The sequence below is a fragment of the Thermobia domestica genome, unplaced genomic scaffold (genome assembly GCF_964235325.1).
Source record: "Thermobia domestica unplaced genomic scaffold, izTheDome1.hap1.1 HAP1_SCAFFOLD_183, whole genome shotgun sequence".
In the NCBI taxonomy this organism is placed as follows: domain Eukaryota; kingdom Metazoa; phylum Arthropoda; class Insecta; order Zygentoma; family Lepismatidae; genus Thermobia; species Thermobia domestica.
In genome coordinates this window covers 224,466-246,058 of record NW_027655914.1, presented here as the reverse complement: position 1 = coordinate 246,058, position 21,593 = coordinate 224,466, and the positions used below count along the sequence as shown (strand labels likewise).

Sequence of the window (21,593 nt, the reverse complement as noted above, 5' to 3'; positions counted from 1 at the left end):
GTACGATACTTTGACAGTCAATTTTATAAATATTAATCAGACCGCCAATAACTAATGTAATTTCTCTTGTATCCTGCAGTAGCCACAAAAGAAAATCATGTTACGTCTGTCTATCATCAGTCAGTTGAGTACATTTCAAGTGCGGTGAAATCTAACTATTTCGACCATCCTTAAATATTTTGAAAAATATACAGGAGTTAAAGAAAATAACTACTTTAGTTTAATTTTTTTAGTAATAGTATTCATATTGAAACGAGTTTTTGCTATATATACACTGGTAGAAACGCATTTAAAAACATCCTAGCGACAACGTCTGATATGAACTAAATTCAAATCAACAGAATGTGTGTCCTTAGAGAGCACGCTGATCTTAGTTCGAAGATCCCAGCGAAACTACCATCATAAAAGACAAACTAAATTGTAGCATGAGGTTAGTACGTGAGGGATAAGTGAGGATAAATGAAATACGTTCGGAGTCCATATATCTACTATCAGTAAGTGTATTGTTACAAGACGTGTTCCGGAGAAACATGAATAGGTATTATTTGTCGTGGAATTTATTGTTCAGAAATTCCCATAGACATGTTGGTCTGTCCCACTGTACCAACAGTCGATGAATTCCATCAAGGTACAAATCAGTTGGTTTTGGGCAAACCACTCACTGACTGCATCCTGTGGAACAGACGATCCTTTACTACCTTTCATCAGTATTGTAGCGAATACACTCATCAACATGCATAGTATGGCTGTGATCTGTGGCAACAACATGCGCCCGACCAGGACAGGGAAGATCGCTTGTTGTTGTTGGATCTGTACGAAACATTTGTGCCCAATCCACAGCGGTCGTATTCGATTCACATGCTTCTCCATAGACATCCAGCTGGTTGACATCCCTCAGTAACTGGAACAGAGCTCGGGGATTCGATTTTCACGGATTAGAAATGATAAATGACGTACTTCAAATGTTATTCGTGCAAAGACAAGGAAGTTTTACAACTATTACTACATGCCATAAACAACCATGCCGCTGCATACCACTACAACAATATAATTCTATTTCACTAATTGTTCTATCAAAGGAATCCAACTGGTTTTATTTGCCCACTTCTTTTAATTTAAAGTTCGTTGGAGAACACGATAAGTTTATTCAGTCTTGGAATCAGTTGCATTGATCACAATATATGTCTGGAATGTCTATTGTGCAATTAATCAATTTCAAGTGTGGTCGTACACTATGGCACAATAATTCTGACGTCTGCTCCATATAATTGTCGCTTGTTTAGGTATTGACGTGTCAGTAACCTTTGATGGGGTACAAGTTTGGAGACAGAGAGTTTCCACACCAGATGTGTCTTATGTCACAATGAGGGCTGCCTACACAGAAGAATCGTTCGGGTCTCTGTAACTTTCAGAATGGCGACTTCGTGTGGATCTCCATGTGAGGGTACGAGTACTGGGCAGTGGATTTGCAAACAATCCTGGGTAATCGCATTCCTCTCGCAAGATTAACTTTGAGGATATAAACAATAGGTAACCCAGGATTGTTGGTTGATCACGGTTGATCACTAGATTAATCTTGAGGATATAAACCAACCTGCGTTACAGTGTTCCTCTCGAACGATTACCCCTAACAAAACGAACATTATTCAACTCAGGGTAGCAGGCCAGGCCGGGATTACAGCGTTCCTTCCACATGATTTCCCGTAAGGAAATGAGTACTAGGAAATTGATTGATGGAAGCAGGCCTTGGGTTACTGCGTTTCTCTCACACAATCATCCCTGACACCTAATCTCGCAGTATTACACCTGGGAACGTCTTTGTCAGAAGTGACTGCAATAGCAATGCAACTGAAGAACTCAATGATGAGTGCCGTTACTGTTTTCACCACAATGACGACCAATGTTCCGGTGTTCACACTTGTCATATAGAATCTACTAGTGGAATTCTGGTATGGGTTGCAATACACTACACATTCGTCCAGATCTGATCTTCATTCAGGAGAATATGGCTAACGTGTTGTGTATTCGTCACGTGGTCAATTTTGACCTTTGGTGGATGGACATTTTGTAGCATCTCACCTTCCAACTGGACAGCACGCGTCTACATACCTCCGTTTAAATTTACCATGCTCTATTCGATATATGCATTCTACCCTGACCAACAAGTTGTCCTCATCTAATTACTTGATGAAGGCTGACCGCCAGCAATACTCTGTTAGTGACTATTGTTAAGCCACTCCGCGAGCCACAGTGATTGTCTGGTCTGTGCCCCAGATAAAACATTCAGTATCTGTATGACTGGTTAGCTGAGCGAATACATACTTTGTGACATTTGGCATGTTTACTCTTGTTATTTAATTGAGAACTCTATATTTTTTTAAAAAAGAAAGTGTTATATATATTCCACAGGTCTCATGTTGAGATCAGCATCACAATCATTCTTTTGTGTTCCAACTTTAGGGGAGATTCGTGCACTCCTAGTATGTGTTCTGAAATGCGTTTCCGCCAGTATATATGCATAAATGTTTAGAGAGTATTGAAAGTGAAGTTACCAGTGGGGTTCCGTTGATTTGCGGAGTCTGTAGCAAAATGTATGACTGGGTCTCTGACGTAAGTAGGAATTCCCCACTACTCGGTTCAGTATCTCTTGTCGTCGGGAATTCTGTCGAGAAATTTGAAGCTAAAAATATATGAAACGATAATCATGCCTGTTGTTCTGTATGGTTGCGAAACATTGTGGCTTACTCTGAGGGAAGAACATAGACTGAAAGTATTTGAGAACAAGATCCTGAGACGAATATTCGGACCCAAGAGGAACGGGAATGGGGAATGTCTGAAACTTTATAACGAGGAAGTACATAATTTATACGATTTACCCAACATTGTTAGGGTCGTGAAATCTAGGAGGCTTAGGTGGGCGGGTCATGTAGCTAGAATGCAAGAAAGTAGAAACGCTTTCAAAGTCTTGACTCTAAAACCCGAAACAAGAAGCAAAGAAAGTATTGGAGGGACTAAAACTGAGAGGCAAAGAAATTTTTTGAAAACTTAGAAAATATAAATCAAGATGTATGTTTGGAAACATCGAAAACAAGAAGCACAGAAAGTGTTTGAAAACATCGAAAATGTAAATCAAAATGTATGTTTGGAAAAAAACAAAATCAAGAAGCAAAGAAAGCGTTTAATAACCCAACACTAAGAAGCAAAGAACGTTTTTGAAAACATTGATAATATAAAGCAAAGTGTGTGTTTGAAAACACCAAAAACAAGAAACAAAAAAGCTTTTGAAAACATCGAAAATTAAAATAAAAATGTGTATTTTAAAACTCGAAGTAGGATAGTAAATAAAGAAAACGTTTGCAAAAAATGTCGAAAATAAGAAGTTCTGTAAAATTTTACAAAGTGTAATAACCAAAAGAAGCCTATAGTTCTAGAACAAGAGTAAGTACTGACCTCGAGTTTATTTAGCAAGAAAACCTAGAGTTTTCTTCAGATTTCGTAGATGTATAAGGAAAACCTTTCAGATCCTAAATTTTTGTTGGAAAAAGCTGTTATTAAACAGATTGTCGTTATATACTACATTACTTTTTACCTCTGACAGTTATTTGCTACATGTGTAAAATTGATCTGCTATCATGCTCACATTTTGTGACAAGTAAAATATGTATTGTTGTAAAGGTCCTTAATTTGACTCTTATACAGTTTCTGTCCAAACCAGACCTGTATTTGCTATTTAAACAGTATTTTTTACGTTTTCATTATCCCCATTTTTTTAAATTTAATATTTTGATTGTCCATAAATTATGAACTTTAAGCCTACAGACTATACTCACACTTTTATACGAGGTGTGTTCAAAACGCATCGAACGCTTGGTTGGAAAAAATACATTTATTGATTTGGAAATCCGAACAACTAACCTCCTTAGTAAACACACTTCTCCCAGCGCTGCTGCCATTGTTGGAAACAGTTCTGGAGCACAGTTTTTGGAATGGTGAGCAACCGTACCGTAGCATTCTTCTTGTTCTATTGACTCAAATAGGGGTTCCTTTTAGTAGCATTTTCAGCTTGCGAAATAACCAAAAGTGACACGGAGCCATGCCAAAAGTCATACGGATGAGTAGGGAAGTTCACGACACACAGGAATGTTGTGTTTTGGCGATGAAAGCCTGAATCAAAGTTCGCAGACACTCTCCTCATTCCCAAGTTCTCGTCCAAAATTAAATGTACCGATCCGATTGAATGGTTTCCACGTCGGCATCGCCAAGCTTTTGGCAAAATTTGATGCAATGTCGTTCCTTAATTTTTGGTCATTTTACAAACAAAAAAAAACTGAATTGTGATGATCGTGTAGTATACGTCTTCACTCCTTGGCCGACTGCCAGCAGCTGACGCTTTCTCTGGGCGGGAAAAAATTCACGACTGCGCATGAGTGTCCCCTCTACATCTACACAGAAGAAATCCTCCCGCGCTTCATTCGTTTACGCGGGAAAAAATAAAGTTCGATACTTTTTGAACGCACTTCGTGTTACAGGTAAAGACTTACTGTAATGTCAAGTTCGAACTCGATCGGATTAGTTCTATTATTTTTTCTTTTTTCTCTTTTATTTTTGTGTTTCCGAAAATATGACTAGAAATTTGACCATCCATAACTCAAAAACCGAAAGCCTGTGCAACGTAATAGCACAATCCTATATAACAGGTTAAGGTTTACCGCAATACCATGTTCAATCTCGCTTGCATGAGATCGAGGTATCTTTTTTCAAATATTTTCAAAATTTTACTGCCATACCTTGACAACTGAACTCCCACGCAACATAATATATTTGCAAGATTGTCTAGCAATGCCATGCTTGATACCGAACCTTTGATGGGGTACAAGTTTGGAGACAGAGGGTTTCCACACCAGATGTGTCTTATGTCACAATGAGGGCTGCCTACACAGAAGAATCGTTCGGGCCACTGTAACTTTCAGAATGGCGACTTCGTGTGGATCTCCATGTGAGGGTACGAGTACTGGGCAGTGGATTTGCAAACAATCCTGGGTAATCGCATTCCTCTCGCAAGATTAACTTTGAGGATATAAACAATAGGTAACCCAGGATTGTTGGTTGATCACGGTTGATCACTAGATTAATCTTGAGGATATAAACCAACCTGCGTTACAGTGTTCCTCTCGAACGATTACCCCTAACAAAACGAACATTATTCAACTCAGGGTAGCAGGCCAGGCCGGGATTACAGCGTTCCTTCCACATGATTTCCCGTAAGGAAATGAGTACTAGGAAATTGATTGATGGAAGCAGGCCTTGGGTTACTGCGTTTCTCTCACACAATCATCCCTGACACCTAATCTCGCAGTATTACACCTGGGAACGTCTTTGTCAGAAGTGACTGCAATAGCAATGCAACTGAAGAACTCAATGATGAGTGCCGTTACTGTTTTCACCACAATGACGACCAATGTTCCGGTGTTCACACTTGTCATATAGAATCTACTAGTGGAATTCTGGTATGGGTTGCAATACACTACACATTCGTCCAGATCTGATCTTCATTCAGGAGAATATGGCTAACGTGTTGTGTATTCGTCACGTGGTCAATTTTGACCTTTGGTGGATGGACATTTTGTAGCATCTCACCTTCCAACTGGACAGCACGCGTCTACATACCTCCGTTTAAATTTACCATGCTCTATTCGATATATGCATTCTACCCTGACCAACAAGTTGTCCTCATCTAATTACTTGATGAAGGCTGACCGCCAGCAATACTCTGTTAGTGACTATTGTTAAGCCACTCCGCGAGCCACAGTGATTGTCTGGTCTGTGCCCCAGATAAAACATTCAGTATCTGTATGACTGGTTAGCTGAGCGAATACATACTTTGTGACATTTGGCATGTTTACGCTTGTTATTTAATTGAGAACTCTATATTTTTTTTAAAAAGAAAGTGTTATATATATTCCACAGGTCTCATGTTGAGATCAGCATCACAATCATTCTTTTGTGTTCCAACTTTAGGGGAGATTCGTGCACTCCTAGTATGTGTTCTGAAATGCGTTTCCGCCAGTATATATGCATAAATGTTTAGAGAGTATTGAAAGTGAAGTTACCAGTGGGGTTCCGTTGATTTGCGGAGTCTGTAGCAAAATGTATGACTGGGTCTCTGACGTAAGTAGGAATTCCCCACTACTCGGTTCAGTATCTCTTGTCGTCGGGAATTCTGTCGAGAAATTTGAAGCTAAAAATATATGAAACGATAATCATGCCTGTTGTTCTGTATGGTTGCGAAACATTGTGGCTTACTCTGAGGGAAGAACATAGACTGAAAGTATTTGAGAACAAGATCCTGAGACGAATATTCGGACCCAAGAGGAACGGGAATGGGGAATGTCTGAAACTTTATAACGAGGAAGTACATAATTTATACGATTTACCCAACATTGTTAGGGTCGTGAAATCTAGGAGGCTTAGGTGGGCGGGTCATGTAGCTAGAATGCAAGAAAGTAGAAACGCTTTCAAAGTCTTGACTCTAAGACCAATCGGAAAACGACCATTAGGAGGACCTAGGCTCAGATGGGAGGACAATATTAAGATAGATCTCGCAGAGATAGAAATACAAAGTAGAAACTGGATCCAATTGGCTGAGGATAGAAGTCAGTGGAGAGCTGGAGTAGAACGCGGCATTGAACCTCCGGGTTCCATAGGCCATAGAGTTAGTTACTCAGGAGTACAGGAAAGATGCGCTAAATTCAATCATTCAAGATACCAACACACATGAGTTTGTGGTGGACATGATCCTAGCGCCCCGCTTGTTCCGACCTTGTCCTCCCACCACCTCCTACTTCCATCTACTATCAGTCTCCGTTGCTCACAAGACTAGAAAGAATTACCGTGACAAAATGAGTCGAGACATAGCTCTTCCAGTAAAAACAGAAATATTTATTGGCACGGTACATCTCTGACACATCTTTCCGAGACAAATTAATATCAATTCTTTGCAGGTAATCCTATATTTAACTCATAAGACACAAATGTTAGCCTACAAGTTTATAAATATTTTAAATTCCATTTTCAGGATAACAATACCACAAACACTTTAGACCTTGCGAATGCCTTGTTCCTTCATAAAGAATTCAAACCATTAGAGGAATATGTACGTGTAATTCAGGAAATTTATGATAGTGCCGTTGAGACTGTGAACTTCAAAAAACGCGAAGAAGCTGTTGCAATAATAAATCAATGGGCGGACAAGAACACCCAGGGACTCATCAAGGAAATTCTTACTAAAGGTGAGACTCAAAAGACTACTTTCATTGTTATTTTGAACTGTTATTTACAAGTAGTAGCCTACAGTATATGTATTATTATTAGGGATAGTGTCTTTGTTAAGAGAATACAAAAATAAATAAACAAATGCAATCTGCAACGGCACCGATTTCTTTATACGAGATGCATACTGAAAGTCGTGAGCAACATGTTTTCACAACCGTAATCTTTAGTTACAAGTGAAACCAAGTATATAATCTCAATCTACAGACCTTTCTTTCCAGACGTTGAAGCTAGCACGTGACCACAGGCAGGATTTCCAAAATGGCGTACAGCGATGTTTCGTTTTGACAGAGTACTGTGATTGAACTCCTTATTATAGAGGACCAATCTGCTTCTGAAATTCACTGCAGACAGCAACATGCCTATGGAGATGTGTGCATGAATGCCAGCAGTGTTAGGAGGTGGGTGAAACATTTTAAAGATGGAAACACGAGTATCGAAGATGAATCTCGCAGTGGGCGCCCTCGAACTGCCTCCACGGAATGCAACAAGGTAAGGGTTGATGAGCTGATTAGGGGAGATAGTCGTATCACTGTGAATGAAATCGCTGCAAAATTTGGTCTTGAACATTGTGCGGTGCAAGAAATGATTCACACCTTAGGTTATCGGAAAGTTTGTGCCCGTTGGGTCCCACGTTTATTAACTTAGGACCACAAACGTCAGAGGCTAACTATTGCCATTCTTCAGAGATTTCGACATGAAGGTGGTGACTTTTTGACGAGTATTGTGACTGGAGATGAAAGCTGTTCCATCATTATGAACCTGAAACAAAACGACAGAGTATGGAATGGCACCACTTGAATTCGCCACCGAAGGAGAAAGTAAAGACAGTGCAATCGGTATTGAAAGTTATGGGGGGCGTCTTCTGGAATGCACAGAGTTGCATTCTGGCTGACTTTCTTGAGTCTTGACTAACCATAAATTCAGCTCTCTACATCTAGATATTTTTGAAGCTCCGTCGTGCCTTGGATGATAAACGTTCTGGAAAGAAGATCCTTCAACAGGATAACGCGCGTTCGCATACTGCACGTGCCACTATGGAGCAGATCAGGAGATTTGAGTGGGAAATACTTCCACACTCTCCCTACAGCCTGACATGGCGCCCTCCGAAGTCTTTTCGGTTTTGTGAAGATACAGATACGAGGCCATCGCTACGAGACACTAAAGGATTTTCGGCAAGAAGTGCGTCAGTGTCTACGGGCAGCTGGAAGGAATTCTATCACAACGGTATTTTCTAACTTGCAGAACGACTGGGAAAATGTGTGCAAAAAAAAAAAAAAAAACGGAGACTATGTGGAAAAGTAAAAGAAAAGTCCGTAGATTGATATGATATATTGGGTCTCACAATTACAGATTACGGTTGTAAAAAAGAAATGTTGTTTACGACTTTCAGTATACCCCTCATAAGTTACGGAGAGTTCGTTCATATATGTATTTCATCGTCGTTTATCCAAGCAAATGCTCAAGCAAATACGAAGGATGATCGTAAAAAAAAGGCACAAAGCATAGAAGTTTTGTGTTATTCATTGTAACTGAACAAAAAATTGATTTGTAGATTAACATGATTGTCTTGGTGCAGGTTCGAATATTTCGGATTCTGTTAATGCATACCCGAGGAGCGGACATTAAAAATTATGACAAAGGGAGTCACGAATAGAAGTGAGATCAATGGTGCGGTTCCTGTAGGCCCAAAACACTACACCCGCTAACATTCATAGGCAGATTGTAGAGGTGTATGGGGAGGAACTAAATTTCAAAGCAACATGTAGGGAAGTGGTGTCATGCCTTTAAAGAAAAACGGACCAATATGATTAATAACAACTCTGCACACAGTAGTAGAGCCAGCACTTCAAACATTGCGTTTACGCATTTAACACTTAGAGCACTCCTCCTATAACTCTGACCTAGACTCGAGTAACTTTCATCTGTTCCCTGTTCTACAGCACAAAAATGGCTGGTCAGCATTATCTGGCATGCGATTATGTCCAAGCCGCTCCCCCACGGTGACTACGAGAACTTGTCACGGATTTCTATGCAAATGGTATGGGAAATTTTATTTAGCGTTCTGACAAGTGGTTGAACAAAACTTGTGATTACATCGAGGACTAGTGTTAAGCGCTCTCTATCAATAGGTTTGTTGATCTTTCAATTATGTCCCACACATAAACCATAATAGGCTTTGTAACGTTTTCTCGATCGCTCCTCGTATATCCAGATTCTAGGAGAGCCAAACAATCTTTGGGAGGCACTGGTCCCAAGGATCGGCGCCCATGGCAATCCTGTTTGTATTTTCCATATTCAGTACTTAAATAAATAAATAATTTGTTTAAGAAAAAATTTTTGTTCAGCCGAAGAAAAATTTGTTCATTAACAAGCTATGACTACCACACTTTGTAGAATCATAAAAATTTGATTTCTCGATTTTCTCGAAAATTACGTATGAGAATTCACCCTCAAATATGTCATGTTGTTGACTTCGATCCCGCTATCGAATGACGTACAATGCATTCCAAGCGAAATCGGCCAATTATGAAAAATGTTGTAGTTTCACCTTCCTCGATTTTGCTCGTGTTTTGGTATGTTATGAAGTACCAAGAGAAGTGTTGAAATGCAAAGTGGCAGGTGCTGATGGTTCACCGTTTCCAACATAGAGGGCACTGAACGAGAAAAATGCTTCAAACATGCATATATTAAAATATTTGTAGTTACAGTTTGGTGAATGTAAGGAACATGAAATTTTGCCACAGTACACATAGTAATACATGAGAATAAACAAAAAAGTAAGAAATCAATATTACCAATGTTGCCATCAAAATGGCGGATCAAAGATAAAGGTCATTAACGCAAAAGTGAGCCAAGTTTGGTCATCTCTTTGGAGTAGAAGGAGAAAGAACCACTAGGCTAACATTTATTTTGTGATTGACAACCTTGGACCTTCCTCAGAACATCCGTATATATTTCATCTGGTGGCATGTTGCCCCTTCCTGTGTATGGATCTTATTGTAACTCAATGTTCTCCTTTGGCTACTATGTACACCAGATCTTACCCCATATGATTACTTTCTTTGGGAATTTGTTAAAGATATTATTTATATATTAATAACCTTGTTATCTGATAACAAATGCAGTGCAGCCCATTGCAATGGACATAACTACAAAACGTCTAGAAAGAGTTTAATTGGCATGTAGATGTTTGTCGTGTATAACCTAGGGAATACACATTGAAATATTGTAGACTTGCATCTCATACTTCACAAACCTGGACTATTTCTACTGATAACGGTGTATGATGAATTCACCTAAGTTGTGAAATGATTTTCATTGATTTTTGTAACTGCGTATTCTTTTGTGAATACCCTGTAATTACGCAGAGCGATTAAAGCATTATTCTTTGATTACCCTATTATTATTATTTTTTAAATTGGGGGTAGCTTGATCCGAAAGGTTAAATTATAACTATTTTTCGGATTCTAAGCAGGGGTAAAAGTGGATATGAAAAGGTAGGGAGAAGATGACGTCACCCGTGGATATCTTTGCCCATTGTAATCTTTTTAGGAAGTGAGGGCAGGACATAGATATTTTTTGGAAGTGTTGTAACGGAGTCCTCCCGTGTTCCCCCTCACTTTTACCCCTTATTCTAATGATAATAGTATAAAAAGATACTGTAGACACTTAAAACTAGACAGCTGCAAAGAGGAAAGCACAATCTAGGTAACGATACCTAGATTTAATATTCTCATACTTCAAACAATAAGCATACATAATTTCCGTAAAACATTATCTAAACAACCCAAGCAGTGGCGAAGGGTGGTAAGAAGCCCTGAGGCCCGGCCTACCCTTTACTTTCAAAATTTATAACTTATAATTAATTCATTTTCCTTGCACAGAATGTATTATAATTTTCTAAGTTGAAAAAAATATTTTATTGTTCGATAAAGAAATCGTGGTTAGCACCACTCCGGGGAGGTTCACCGAGCAGTGTCTCAGGCGGCAGTATAACTACCGCCAAGCTACTCAGAAAGTTCCGCGAGAGAATGTGTTGTTAATAACCTGTGAAAGAGACCGGCCTCAGCGCTTATCGATTTTTGTTTCTACATAAAGCGTTTCTCCCGAGATTTTCGATTTTGATTCGATATATGAAACAAATAAAGAGCAAGAGATCGTGGGCCCTATTCCGTACTAGCTTCGCTTAATTTTGCGTACTCTAATGCAACGCAAAAGCTGAAACAATCTATTTTAAAAGATGCTACACCTACTATCGCAAACTAATTCCCATTTATTCCTTTGCTTTACGCAAACCAGTACGAAATCAAGACTCGTTGTGTTCATTAGAATAGAGTAGCAAGTGTTTTTTTGGGGATATTGTGAGTGACATTTTTTCTTACATTTGCAAAAGTGAATGAGAAAAAATGCCAGTAAGTGGAGAATATATACATAATTTAATTCCTATTATAGAATTCTCTACGTCAATGGTCTTTTGCAAACTGATGTGTTATTTAGGAATGAAGACCAACGCCTGTGTTGAAAATAGAACAAACAGAGAGCAAGAGAGTTCTGCATGCATTGGTACAAAAAAAATATTTGGAGTTATTGACATATAAAGAGCAGAATATGAAAAAATATTTAAGTCTGATTCTGTTCTTAAAGGGGAATCAAGTGACACAAAATGACTTGATTGTGTGCTTGTTATGTGTTTTGAACAATTTATTGAAAGACGAAATTTTACAAGCAGAATTTGTTTCAGTACAAGTGACGAAGTATCATATGTTTCTTGTGAAGAGCAGATAATGTGATAGTCTATCTTCCCCACTCGATCACGCCCAATTCAAATAATTAAATTGCATTACGGAGAATTAAGATCAGCTATGAGTCAGAAGTGAATTTTATTATGAAAATTAAAATCCAGATAGAATAAGTGCTGTCGATGGTCTAGAATTACGTTACATTCATGTGGATTTGTCTTCTTGTGTTTCTGTTGTAAAATGTTTATGTCCATAGAAAATGTATTTCATATTTGGCAAAAGAAAATGTACTTTCAATATGTCACGGTTAACTAGAAAGGAGTCATGCAAACAGTGACTGCGTTCAGAAGAAACTCTGCATAATTTGTTAATATATTCGTTGTACTTCGGTGACAAGAAAAAGCAAAGCTTAAAAGTCACTCTCCTACGAAATTTTGGATACACTTGAAGTTCAGATAGAAACGAGTTTTCGTGATTTGTCCTCTTTGGAATTGTAGAATTGCTTGTCTGTGAACAGTTTCAGGATTACAATAGTGATTTTCTTAGGAAGAAACTAGAGAATCTTCTTAAACTGTATCCAACTTTCGACGGTAATGAGCTGCGGAATGAACTAACAGTCATTTTTTACGACGAAAATCAGTATCTTAGACCTATAATTTCCTTCAATACATCTCATCAAACGGGCTGCAAGAAGTGTATCTAGAAGGTCTTCGCGTGTTACGTATGTGCTTAAGTATTTCAGTTACTATACAAGCACATAGGTGCCCTGAAGAAAATTAAAACATTCCGGAGAAATGTAATGAGTAACGACAGACTTAGCGCTTTAGCTTTAATCACTACAGAAATGAACTCTGAAGGATATTAGCCAAGAATTCAGCTTTTAAGATGAAAATAATAGGCATATTTGTTAAGTAGGGAAACTGACATTTGGAATTAATATAGATGATGTAAGTAAAACAATTATTATTATTATTATTATTATTATTATTATTATTATTATTATTATTATTATTATTATTATTATTATTATTATTATTATTATTATTATTATAACATTGGGCCTACCCTCTTAAACTATCGCCACTGTATACAAGTTCTAATTACTTATTACCAGAACCACAAGGTGTTAACGATACTGTAATTCCGAAAACTATCTTAAAGGTACATATGCACAAGTATGTTTCTTAGCACGGCAAATGCTAAAATATCCACATAACGACACTATCATTCATTCCAGATAAGCTAACACAAGACGAAAATAAATTTTCCCCCCACCACACACACACCACACATCATCTGATAAACGTGAAATTCAGTGTTCCTCTTTCCATCCTCAACACCCGTACACAGAAGTATAAAGTATCTAAATATGTCTCATGATTTGTGTGTTCGTTATATAAGCTGGTGATCCGCACCGCCAACTTTATCAACCACTCTTCGCTCCTCAACCTACCGTTTCTACCGGCCTTCTTGCACCGATTACCACAGACGATATCCACACAGCTCTCTCTCATAGACGCAACACTTCACCGGGCGTGGACGCTATTAGCTACCGCCAGTTATCCCAGGCACCACTTTTGTTTCATACACTGCTGGCAGTCCTATATACCGCCATCCTCACCACGGGCTTTTTTCCTCCTGCGTGGAAACTAGCCAAAATCATAGTCTTCCTCAAGCCAGGGAAAGATCCGACTCAGATCACTTCATACCGGCCCATCAGTCTCACCACAGTCTTCAGCAAAACTTTGGAGCGCATCCTCGTCAAACGGCTACATATATATCTGGAACGGCGCCATATCCTTCCGATCGCTCAAGCAGGCTTTCGTCCATTCTACGCCACGAATGACCAACTTTTAAAATTATCATCTCTAATCGTCAACCATTACAACAAGAACCTTCCCTCGGTCTTAATTTCTTTCGACATAGAACGTGCCTTTGACACGGTCTGGCACGAAGGCCTGCTTTACAAACTCAAACAACTACTACCTCTTCCCTACGTCCGCCTTATTGCCAATTTTTTAACCCATAGGCGGGCCTTTATCCAACTCAATGGAGCACGGTCTCACGAATTCACGTTGCGAGCTGGCGTACCTCAAGGGTCCGTTCTATCTCCTCTTTTGTATATACTGTACGTCGCGGACATGCCCTTACCACCACCACCAGTCCACGCACTGCAATACGCCGACGATACAGCCTACCTTGCCTTGGGGTCCTCTGTTGACCGAATTTCTATCCAGCTCCAATCTGCAATTGATACTCTGCTTGCCTGGTGCCTTCGGTGGAAATTGAAAATCAACCCGCTCAAAACCCAAATGACACTCTTTGGGCCTAAGAAAAATAAGTACTGTCCATCACGCAATCCGGACCGTCTCTGCATCAATGTTATGGGTTCCACCATCCCTCTCCGCAGCAGTACTACCTATCTCGGCGTTCAATTCGATAGCCACCTTACTTGGAGACCGCAACTAAAAACTCTAGAGACCAACATCCGTCGGCGTCTTTATTTGCTGAATCGACTTAAGGGAACTACATGGGGCCTAAATTCTTCAATATTGTTATACACATACAAGGTCTTCGTCCGTCCTGCCCTCACCTACGGACATCTTGCCTGGCTTTCAGCAAATAAATACTTCTATGACAGCCTTCAAGTCCTTGAAGGCCGAGCTATTCGCATCGCCTATTCATTACCAGCCCGAACGTCCACTGCCGTCGTATACAATCATACATCTATGCCTCTTCTTCTGGCTCATATATACCGTCTGCGCACTCGTTATATTGTGCAACACATACTCGGCAACCACCCCATTATAGCAGAGTTATTGGAGCAGACCACGGCAATACCACGGAGAGCGTACCCACCCCTGGACCACCTACTTGCCATCTATGAACGTGAAACAAATGCCGCTGAATACAACCCTGCTCGGCGCATATATCGCAGCCATCCGTCCATCTATCCATCATAACTGCTTTTCCGTAAATATTTCCTCATCTAACGACACAAATTTAATTAACTATCTCACTTCAGCTGGGCACAAAGGCTGAATAATACACGCTAAAAACTTAATTACATCCTTTTACCATCTCTCTTCTCTTTTCCATAAGTGTTGTCTTTACTCTGGCCGAAGGGAAGGCGTAACCTTCCGTGGCCCGCCCATCTCCGGATGGGAATGAAATTGCTTTTGATGATGATGATGTTCGTTATAGCACTACATAGAAGGATAATTCAAAAAGTAATGCCTCAAAGGTCAAAATTTTATTTGTGTTCAACAGATAGCACTGATACAGGTACCAGTGGAAAGCTTGCTATGTCAGCTACAAATGGTGGCATCATTTTCAACATAGTTTCCATTACGGGTAACACACTTGCGCCAACGCAAAGCAAGGTTTTTCATGGCATCGAAGAAGAATTGTGAAGGCTGTTGACGACCTCCTGCTTCCACCTCCGATTCACATCTCAAGCGTTAGCTCTGAAGATGACCCTTGAGTTTGGGGAAAAGCCAAATTCGCAGGGCGCAAGATCCGGAATATAGACAGGATGAGGCAGAATGTCAACAACATTCTGCCAACAGATGGGACAACTTTGAATTTTTTTGGCAGAGGAGAGGACGTGTGGCGGTACGTCATCGACTGACGCTTCGTTTCCAGGTCGTAATGGTGTATCCATGGCTCGTCGCCGACGATGAATATTCCTGGGCGCAAAACCTTCCGCAGTCAGAAATTCAATGACAGCCGCTGTTTCAACCGGACGTTACCATTGGATGCCATGGATTGCTCCATTACACTGGAACGAGAAGAGATAGGAAGGTGAAACAAATGACATTCTAAAGCTTGAACATCAATACATTGATGATAAACAGTTCAGAATGTTTGCAATACTATTCGGCAAGTAGTGGGCTTGGAGGCATTACTTTCTGAATTATCCACGTATTTTTTAAGTATTACATTTATCTGTATTAGTGACACAAATAACCATCTTTCAGTACAATTGTAAATTTAATTCAACACATGTAATTTACGGATTATTCCGGGGTTTTAAGGTAATGTTGGAATGGCAAATGATGAGAGTTGGGAATTGATAGAGCCAGTGGACGAAGTGAGACGGTATGCGGTGGAATGCCATACCGTCTCTAGTTTTTCAGTGATGAAGACATACCGTCTCTAGTTTTTCAGTGATCAATACATACCGTCACTGGAAAATGGATGCTAATATACCTGTAACAAATCCATTTTTATATACAGTAATTGGCGAATTGCTCTGCATGTTGAAGATTTTATTTCTTATACAGAAATAATTTATAAATTAGCAACATCAAGATATTTTTCCAATCTTTTCTTTTTAAAATGAGTTGTCTACAAATAAATGCACACCTTGCTCCTTCGGAAGAACTCGTGCTGGTTGTGTTGGTTGCAGATAAGGCTCACATGACGGAAAGGAATAAATCACGGCCCCAAACAAAAAGTAATGTATTGATCTGACTAGTTTAAACTGAAATCAGAAAGTATTGTTATAAGAATGTCTGGAATTCTTTTGTGCCTACAATGATAATCATCGTCATCATCATCATCATAGGTATTCTGCCTTTATTGGCAGGTCACCTGCTGCAGCTGAGAAGCTTCCATGCTCCACGGTCCTCCGCTAACTTCTTCGTCTTCGCGTATGATCTTTCTGTTTTTATATCATTCATTAATTGTAGTCTCCTTCGCCCCCTCCCTCTCTTTCCCGCCACCATACCCTCTATGACGTCCCTCATGATACAATCTCTTCTTAGGCAATGTCCCAACCAGTTTCTCTTCCTCTTCCTAATAATATCTAAAAGTGTTCTTTTCTCACCCACCATTTCTAACACTCTCTCATTAGTTTTTTTTGCTCAACCCAACTAATTCTTTCCATTCTTCTGCAATACAATGATAAAGAAATACATAACTGAGTCCGGTATTTACGAGAAAAAAATATAGTTCATGCAATCAAAAAAATCTGTTGTTTTCATAACAAAAAGTATTTTTGCGCTTTTCTAATAATAGCACTATGAATACGTGTACGGTGACTATGTGTGTGCGTGAGTGTATCCCTAATATTTAGATCTTTGTGGCGATCACTTTTAATTCAATCTGATATTCTTAGTTAATGAGAGTTAAATATTTTCAATATACCATAGAGAAGTTTTTAGCAAAAATGAAAAAAAGCAAGTCTCTTACATGCTTCCCCAATAAAATCATTTATCAGGAAGTTAATCCTCATGACATACTATCTCGCTACATTTCTTAATTACTTCACTAAAACACAATGGGAGGCCAAATTTAAAAGAATATACGTGGCTAATATATAATAATGGTGGATTTGGTTGTTCTATATGTACAGGTGCAAAAGGAACTTTGGGTGCACTCAAATCTGAAAATTTGAGCGTGAACGGGTTTAGCGGTTGTCTGCTGTGGAGTGGACGCACCTTCCGGAGATCTAGAATACCCCTCAGTTGAGTATGGGTCAGGGACTTGTCCCACGAGAAATTGTTTAAAACTTGTTCCTAAACCTTTTTTAAAAGCATTTTCATGTATAATTCTCTATAATACAACATAAAGGGATATTTTTTGTTTCCCTTACAAATTGGGGAAGGGGCAAAGCCTCTCGATGCTACCTTTCCCCGTAACTATGGAGAAACTCTCCCATGGTTTTGAGTCATTGTGTAAATAAAAATGCAATATTTTAGGCAACATACCCTCACTGTATTTCAACAATTAGCTAGTCGGTATGTCAAGTAAATATTGTAATAAAACATATCGCCTCTGCTTTTTTTTTTCACTTCGAACACTGGAAAGAACATTTTGTATTCATAGGATTATTTCGTGTTCATATGTAATCCGACTAAAATCGAATTTTAATACACAAATAATTAGTAAGTCTTTTAAAGACGAATGTTTAGTATCGTTAGTAGGAGTTGCTGATGGTGGCTAAAAAACAAAAAAAAAAGGCAGGATGGAAATTTAGATTTGACACGATTTTGTGCGTTTAACCCTGACGATAATACCCTACGCTTTCCTGACGTATTGCGCCAATCAACTCCTTCCACAATCAAAGCGAGGGGAATGGAATCCTCGCCTCTACTGGTATTCCTTGTCCGTTAAATTAGATTGCTTCTAATATTTGTAAACAACTATCCACGCGAATTAGTTCTAGAGGATAATGCTGACCGAAATGCAAAATTTTTGGAGAACAGTTTGGATAACACGTCTTGAAGTCGTGTGGTGTACCTGAAGCGATAATTTTGTAACGTATTATTATCAGGGATAAACTATTTCTCTCCGTGACAGGATAATCAGTTTGTTTTCCAGTTTAGAAGTAGCAATGGGGAGCGAAGAATGGAGGTTTGTTTTTCATTGCCTACGAGCTTACGTGGAATGAATAGTAGTTGATTTTTCTACTTTTAGATAACGTTAATGAAGATACACGTCTTGTCTTGGCCAATGCTGTCTTCTTCAAAGGAATGTGGAAGGATCCATTTAGTGAAAAATACACCAAAGAAGCTGATTTCTACCCAAATGGACTCAATGAAAATCCAACCAAGGTTAAATTGATGCACATAAAGAAATCATTTTTATATGGAGAAATTCCGGATTTTGGATGTCAAGCGTTAGCTCTTCCGTATCATGTAAGTGTGGTTTGTATGCTGAATAAAACGTTTTAATGTTACGATGTATGCAGCCTATCAGTATGCAAGGATTCAAATAGATAAACATGATCCTAGTATGTTTTCAACGTCATAGTTCTGATTTCCTAGATGAAAAATCTTATTTCAAATGTCTTCTTAACATTACGTCACGATTAGGAATGAGTAGAACTGGAAATAAAACTTAAATAAATCGTATATTAAGAACGATTGTATTAATTATTGCACGTTCAGGTAATTTCTTTGGTTTCTGGCTTCAGTACATACAGTATATATTTTTAGTGATCCTGGTTGCATATTTGCGGATCCCAAACGTTTCAGCATATCCCCTGATCTGATTGGTCGATACAGATGCGATATCACAAGTTATGATCTACATATAGCACAAAGTAAACGAGACTTGTTGCCGACTCTGGTAGCCGAGTGGTCTAGCGTAACATGCTAGTAACGAAAATGTTTTCGGCGAGGGTTCGAATCCTGCCTACGGACAGTTTTTTTTTACTACTTTTAAAAATATTTATAACACTTCTTTCGTTAAAATAAGATTAAAAATAATATTCAAAAAGCGATTTAACGATCATTGTTTTAAAATTTTCATTAAACTTCTTTCATTAAAATAAGTTTGCCCTTGTACTATATAGATCCACAGCAAATGTAGTAGTAGTAGTAGTACGTTTGCCCTTGTACTATATAGATCCACAGCTAATGTAGTAGTAGTAGTAGGAACGGGTTAGAAGCCCCGCAGGGGTTGTTTGGATTATGTTCTCGACATCAAATTGGCAAGAATGCTGAAACGTTTGGGATCGGCAAAAATGCATCCTGGTTTGTCTTTATTATAGCTTTGAAAATATTCGACAGTCTTAATAGAATAAAACTAATCAAAGCATCCAATATATAAATTAATAATACTTGTGTAACAGTTTCGCCAAGGCAACACCTCCTTCATCAGACACATTATGAAAGATCAGTCCAAGAATAAAAACTTAAATATACACAGAAAGGTGAAAGTGAAAGTGAAGAAGTGCCCACATTTTCCGGACACAATCAAGTTTTCCTTCACTCTTTACATCCATGCGTACAAAATGTAAATTTTTATTTAGGCGTTTCATTTCTTCTCACAATTCGCAACCTGTTCTGAACTTAAACCCCTGCCCATCTGTAGTGTTATTTACTCTTTTACTTTTTTCATCTTTCTATTTTGTCCAGCACTGCCATAACTCATACGCTTCTTTGTCCAATTCATCAATGCATCCTTCCTATGTTTCTTAATCCATTCTGATTCTTTACAGTTCTGTATCACACTTCTCTTTTCCCTCTCCAGTTCTTATATCTTTCCCGATCTATTTCATGTTATGTTTTATTAACTTTCTTATACAGGATGTTTCAAAACAACACCGACAACGTTTGGAAGGTGATTCCTGACACTAAGATAAGACGAAAAGTACAGACCACCCTGCATGCACAAATGCTTCCTTTCGGAATTATATGCTGCCGAAAATATAAAAAAAAAGAATTTTAAAGGTCCATAGCTCCAATACTATGGGATCTGTTTTAGCCGGGTTAAGATTTTATTTAAGAACTATTATGTATCGTATCCAAATATCCAATTTTTAGAATCCTGTGGTACTTCCGCAACAATTTTTATAGAGGTAGTTGGTAAGTACTTCAAAGTATTCACCCGTAGCCAAACTGCCTCTATAAAAATTGTTGCGTGAGTACCTTAGGATTCTGAATCATGCATTTTTGGATATCGCACATACTAATTCCTAAGTGAAGTCTTGAGCCTACAATAATAGGTCCCATAGTTTCGGAGCTATGGACCTTTAAAGCGCATTTTTGCATGTTTCCGGTGACCTATAACAACGAAACGAAGCCTTTGTGCACCCAGGTTGGTCTATACTTTTCGTCTTATCTTCGTGTCAGTAATCACCTCTGAAACGTTGTCGGTGTTGTTTCAAAACACCCTGCATACTGCATTGTTCTCTCTTCTTAATGGAACGTCATCTTTATGTTGTCTTATTCTTTCTTCCTATCGCTTTCCTGTTCTCCTATCTATTTCACATTACATTCTTTACAACCTATTCGATATATTATTCCTTCCTCTTCTGCCTTTATCTGTTCTTCTTTTCTCTTTTCTTTCTCTGGTAATACGTCTAAAACTCTCTTCCCTCCCTTTCTAAATGTTTTGAGCTCTCCTTTTCTCAGCAACGTCTACCGTGTCATCTAAGTCATCTGTATCATCTCAATTCCTAATCACCTTGTTCTTTCTTCTTCTGTATTTTCTTTCTTCTTGTTTCGTCTCTCTCTCCTAAAATTTTCTCTTCTCTATCAATTTTTTATTAGTGATTAATATAGTATTTTCATGTCATCTTTCCTTCTTTCGTCGTTACCTTTTCTGCATATTCCGTGTAAATTTCATCTTTGTCCCCATACTTATGTCACTCCTCTTATGGAAGTATATCCCTGCAAAGCATTCTATCCTGTACCACCCCATTCTGAATTTCCCGCCCGTTTTTTTCTTTCGTCGTATTCATAAAGTTTATCTCATTCTCCTCTTCCGTTTCCATCTTAATTTTCTTTTCCTACATTATCAATTGACTTTTAACAATCTCCAAAATCCTGTTGCGGATTTCGTTCAGAATTCAGTTGTCATAAATTGTTTATAAATGAGACATTATTTATTACGAAAATCATGCACTTAGTGGGATCTGCTTGCCATACTTTATAACTGACATGATTGAATAATATTTATACATTAACACAGACAGTTCGGATGCCGTCCATTCTAGCATTGGAACTGTTTTGCCTTAATTAAAAATAAAACTTGGCGTAAGCAAATCACTTTTAATAAATAACATGG

At 38.6% G+C, this 21,593-nt stretch overlaps 1 protein-coding gene across 1 annotated transcript in view; it reads left to right on the top strand.

The window, feature by feature from the left end:
* LOC145676507 (leukocyte elastase inhibitor-like) overlaps positions 1 to 21,593 on the top strand; it is a 119,224-nt gene that overhangs the window by 17,279 nt on the left and 80,352 nt on the right. The window contains exons 4-5 of the mRNA XM_081747325.1: positions 7,076 to 7,289; positions 18,495 to 18,715. Of these exons, the coding sequence (XP_081603451.1) occupies positions 7,076 to 7,289; positions 18,495 to 18,715 (435 nt within the window). The remainder of the gene's footprint in view (positions 1 to 7,075; positions 7,290 to 18,494; positions 18,716 to 21,593) is intronic.